Raw genomic sequence first — 5598 nt, forward strand, 5'->3', positions numbered from 1 at the left:
TTGAAATGTTTTGTCAGACAAAAGCAGCTGATTTCCTGATCAGTCTTTCTGACACGAGAGGATTCCTGATTTTAACGGACAGTTGGCCCCTTCGGTGCGTGTAGCTGCCTGTTTTATCTCTGTGCTCGTGTGTGTGTGTGTGTGTGTGTGAGTGTGTGTCGCCTCTGCTGAAATGTAAACTCGGGGCGGGAACACCTTTCTAACGCAGGTGTGTCTGAGCAGAAAGTGCCGGCAGCTCTGGGTTGCTGGTGTTCAGGTGTGAGTGTCACGCAGCACAAGAAGCAGGTGGATTTAAGGATCTCTGAGCTGCTTCGGCCCTAAATCTCCCCTCTGATTAACATACACACAGCGGGCTGTGGGGCGAGCCGCTTCAAAGCCGCAGTGATCAGATTACCTGTTAGCATTAGCATATTAGCCCGGAGCACCGGGTAGGACGGTCTCAGAAGCCTAGCTAATACCATTTAGCTTTTAGCTCCTGCATATTAGCGAGATGACATTCAGGTTTGTCATTGAAACGGTATTCTGAGCTGCAGTGATCAGAAACACACACACACTGATGAGACATGATCTGATCAAAGATTCTTTGTAATAATGATGATCAAATTGTCTCCATTCATCCAGAGGTGAGAGGAACTTCCCTGAGGACTGTGCACGTGTGTTTGTGCACGTGTCTCTGTCTTCTTCTTCACTTTCTGTCTGTTTTCCTCCACAGACAATATAACCCCCGTCCTTCTCCTCTCGTCTCCGTCTCTCAGGTTTCCTCCTCAGTCTCCTCTACGGACTCCTTCGGTACCGACCCGTTCCGGACTCCTTCGGTACCGACCCGTTCCGGACTCCTTCGGTACCGACCCGTTCTGGACTCCTTCGGTACCGACCCGTTCCGGACTCCTTCGGTACAGACCCGTTCCGGACTCCTTCGGTACCGACCCGTGGTCCCTCCACCGTCCCTGCTTCACATCCATCCATCCGACTGAACTGTAGCTCAGCAGCTGTGAAGCTGACGGAGTCACAGATACTTCTGTGTTTCAGAAGGTTGAGTAGCTGTGGCAGCCATCTTGAACTCCAAAAGACAATCATCTGTCAACTCCCCTGACGTATCTGTGGTTCTCACCTGGTCCGGTTTCAGGACCCACGGTCACCTCTGAATGACGAGCCGAGACAAACTGGAGGAAGATTTTCACCTTGTTGAATGTACTGACTGAAAGGTTTGAACCTGAGACAGTTCCACATCTTCACAGTCACACAAAACATGTTTATTTTACTAAAGTCTTCCTTTTTACTCTCATTTAGCTTCAGTACCTCAGAGCTTTCAGCACAAACAGGAAGTAAAGCTTCTAGCTGCAGAGAAGAAGGTTGAAACAGGCTGAAAACACAGACGGGAGCTTCAGGTGGATCTATAACAAACATGTTATTAAAAGGATTCAGTCACTTAGAAACATTAACCATCAGGCTGACAGAACCGGTTCATTCAGGTAGAAACCAGAGACCCACTGAAAGCAGGTCCACAGCAGCTGAGAGGAAACCAGGTGGGTTTTAAACCAAAGACTGAGGGAAACTATCGAGCTCAGCCTACATCCTGGTTCAGAGCTAACCTGGAGGCTGCAGAGCTTCACAAAAACAAGCCATCCTGCATGTTCAGATTTATCCAGTATTTGGTGCATCAGACCTCTCTGCTTCGCTCTCACACCTCTTTATCTCCCTCCTCCTCCTCCCCCGATGTGGCCACCAGTACTGTGTTGCTTCTAATGGATTCAGAGGCCCGGTTCGCCCATCACACCCAATCAATAGGCCTTTCATTGGCCGCCGTCTCTTAGCGCCTTACAAAGAGCAGCCTGTGTGTGTGTGAAAGTGTGTGTGTGTGTGAGTGTGTGTGAGTGCATGCTAGCATCTTCTTGCCTCACTGATCTCCCCGGGGTTCCGGAAAGACCTGTGCTTATTGGCTCCACGCGCCCTAAAACACACACACACACACACACACACACACACACACACACCAACTGGACAGAATATTCAGCTGGGAGAGCCGCTCCGCTCCACCCACTGTTGCCCGGCAGCTGTGTGTGTGTGTGTGTGTGTGAGACAGAGAGCAACTTACAGAACGGAAATCTGGGTCAAAGTTTTTGTTCAAGAAGAAAAACATTATTAAAAAATGACCAAACAGCTTCTGAAGATGGGATCTGCTGAATTACTGCAGGACAAACCTGGAGATTTCTCATCCAGTTGAAGGATTCAAAAAAAGGATTTTTATACAAAACCAACAACCTATTGGTCAGATACTGAAACAAACACTGATCTGTCGCTACAGCTGTACCTTAAACATTAGTAATGGTTCAGTTTTACACCCTAAAGCACAAGCCTTCACTCCAGACACCCTGAGACCCGTCAGAACCGGTCCGGATGGTTCCATCAGAGTGAAGGCCATCGTCATGCTGCTGCTCTCTTACAGCAAGGTGCTGTTGTGTTTCACGCTTCAGTTTTAGGTCTAATTTACCCATCATTTTAATGCTTGTCCAACGTTTTATTGTTGTTGCCAGGTTGGCCCAACATCGTCACCACAGGTATCCGGCCTTACGACGGTTCTGCTCGGACCCCACATCACGACCTCACCTGGATGTTCTGCACATGCTCCAAACCAAATCTGGGCTCAGGATCACATCAGGGGTCATGATGAAGCAAGAAGGGGAGACATCGGAGAATATCAAGAAAACAGTTTCATGTTAAGATGAAAATGAAGAACTGACGTCCATCAGCTCAAAGTCAGGAGGAGGAACTGTCAGGATGGAGCGGGGTTCTCAAAGACCACACTTATCTGTTCTTTGAGCTTTAATTTCCTCTAAAGTGTCTCGTAAAAGTTTTGTAAACCCATTTTACCAAGAATATTTGGAAGGAAAGCTAGAGAAAGACAGAATAAAGTGAAGAAGAGGAAGAAAAACAAACTGATAAAAAGGAGAGGAAGAGGAGAGAAACAGATCCTGGCTTTACTCCACACTAATCAACAAAACACACCCAATTATTCCCTCAAACACACACTAATAACTACAAAGTGCAAGTGTGACTATCGACACAAACACACACACTGAAACACCGCGTCTGTTAGCTAACATGCTATCAACAGTGTAGCAGTTCAAAGGCCTATTAGTGATGCTTTTTCATCCCCTTCTGCTTTATTTAACAAGACGTGCCAATTAAAAGCCAGGAATTCTAATTGAAGCTAACCGCCGCTAACGGTAGCGCTGCTGGCACCCACAACAAAGTCAACACATGTAAACAAACCAACAAATAAACACACACACAGCAGAAATGAATGTGAGATAAGACATCTGTTTCACGATGCTGTTCTGCAGGGACGAACTTACACAGGCTGATTCAGAAATCTGTCCATGAACACGAAGCGTTTGCAAATAGTTGTTTTTACAGAGAGGAGGCTTTCTGCTGCAGCCGTGACCTTTGACCTGTGACCTGCTGACTGAGGCCTGGAGAGGCTGACATGGAGCTCACTGCACGGTCTGACCTTCAGGGTGAAGATCAGCAGCTGTCCTAAATGTCTCCTCTCTGTGGAACGATGGGCAGCAGCAGCTGCTTCTCTGAGGTCATTGCTGATGTCTTTCTGCCCTGGCGTTGTGCTAACACACACCTGGACGCTCCAAGGAAGACAGGAAGTAGTTTTCCACACTCAGCTTTTTGTGTTTGTTTAATAAACAGCGACACGGTTCAGTCTGTTGGGTTTTAAACCAGATCAGTTTATGTCCTGAAACAGAAATCCCCAGAACTGACAGAGGTGGACGATGGCTGTGGGTCACGTGCACGTACAGACGTGCACATGAACAGCAGTCATGTAGAGCTCGGTCTAAATATGTGCTTTTCAAGTGATGTCACCACACACACACACACACACACACACACTCACCAGGTGCGTGTCCAGGTACACCCTCAGGCTGTCCAAGTCCTGCCTGGGCTGGGTCCAGTTCTCGGTGCTGTCCAGCGCCTCCTGCAGCCACGAGATGAACCCGTCCAGCTTCAGCACAAAACACTGAGGACGAGAGACACGGAGCAACAATCAGACAATCAGATTTAACCCTGAAAACACAAATACAGATGACTGCTGCTGCATAAAACATTTCAGAGGAAAGAATGAGAAACCATCAGAGAGGAGAGGAAAGGTCCGACGGGGGGAGGCAGAAAACATCAGAGGAAATAAGAAGAGGAATAAAACAAAAAGAGGAGGGGAGCGTGGCCCGGTTCTGTTAGGAGCTCTAAACCCGGTCCTGTTGGAGCTTTATGTTCTTGTGTTCCTCTTGTACCAATTAAGCCGAAATATTTATTATTGGTATAAATTAATTCAGTCCACCTTTAATCACGGTGGACTGCTGTCCTGATGGATTTCTATACAGTGAACTAAAATATTGTCACTTTGTTATTAAAAAAATCTAAATTAAAAAACAAAACCATGAATTTTTGGTACTTTTTAAAGTATTTTAGCTTTATGTTGAATTTAGTCAAACTCTCATTGTTGCTTTGGAAAGTTTTAGAGAAAGAAAATGTGTTCAGGTTTGTCAGATGGATGTAATGAAGTAAAAATAATTTAATCAATTAAATACTGGAAAAAAGATAAAATAAGGAGAAATGTGAAACGTGATGAGGAGAAAGACGAGAGGCTCAAGAAATAAAAGACAAGAGAAAGAAAAGTCTGGAGCTGGAAATCAAGATTAAAAGCAGAGAGCGGCTGATGGAGAGGAGCAGGACGAAGGTGGCAGGGTGTCCTTCATGACGGACAGAAAGATGCTCAAAGTGACGAAGGACAGGAAGACAGCACCTCGTGGCTCAGTGGAGACGTACTGCCATCTGCTGGACAACAACAGGACTTCTGCAGAGCCCAGATTTTAAATTTTAAACATAAAAACATCAAATGTCTTCAGCTTGGATTAACATAAAATGAGCACAAGAGTCTGTATTTTGATTTCAGAGCGAAGAGCTCAAAGACTGACTGGAGGATCAGCAGAATCCACGAGAAACGCCATCTGATCCCGTATCGATCTCTCCCTTTGAATCCACTTTCCTGCTGAAGACGAGCAGAAGAGACGGCTTAGAGGAAGAAGAAAGAAGTCTTCATTCATGAAAGGGCCGTTGTTGAGGTGAAAGGGGGAGAAAACACATTAAACTGTGGGGAGACGATCAGATAAAGAGGAGGAAAGTGTTTAAATCTCTTCTCCTGGACAAACACAAAAGACGGGAGGCAGATTAAAGGAGTTGAACGGGATCTTTTAACCTGCTGCTCTTTACAAAAAGAACAAAAAACACTGAAGAATCAGATGTTGCAGCTTTGACCAGAATGTTCTCCTGAATGAAGACAAGAAGAAACATCTGGAGCCGTTTGGTGACGAAGGTCAACCTTTAAATTTATAAAAACGTCTCATCGGGTCAGGATGTTAGAACGAGCTGAAACTGTAATGATCATCTGTCAGCCGAGGGGAGCTGAGGGGAGGCGAGGGGAGGAGCTGAGAGGAGCTGAGGGGTGGTGAGATGAGCTGAGGGGAGGCGAGGGGAGCTGAGGGGAGGCGAGATGAGCTGAGGGGAGGCGAGAGGAGCTGAGGGGTGGTG

The 5598-nt window shown here is 46.5% G+C and overlaps 1 protein-coding gene across 1 annotated transcript in view; it reads right to left on the reverse strand.

Moving 5' to 3' along the window:
• akap6 (A kinase (PRKA) anchor protein 6) overlaps positions 1–5598 on the reverse strand; it is a gene marked incomplete in the record, with an annotated part of 131189 nt that overhangs the window by 88819 nt on the left and 36772 nt on the right. Inside the window, 1 exon segment of the mRNA XM_037977638.1 lies at positions 3908–4030. Coding sequence (XP_037833566.1) covers positions 3908–4030 — 123 coding nt within the window.

This window comes from Kryptolebias marmoratus, linkage group LG10 (genome assembly GCF_001649575.2).
Source record: "Kryptolebias marmoratus isolate JLee-2015 linkage group LG10, ASM164957v2, whole genome shotgun sequence".
Classification (NCBI taxonomy): domain Eukaryota; kingdom Metazoa; phylum Chordata; class Actinopteri; order Cyprinodontiformes; family Rivulidae; genus Kryptolebias; species Kryptolebias marmoratus.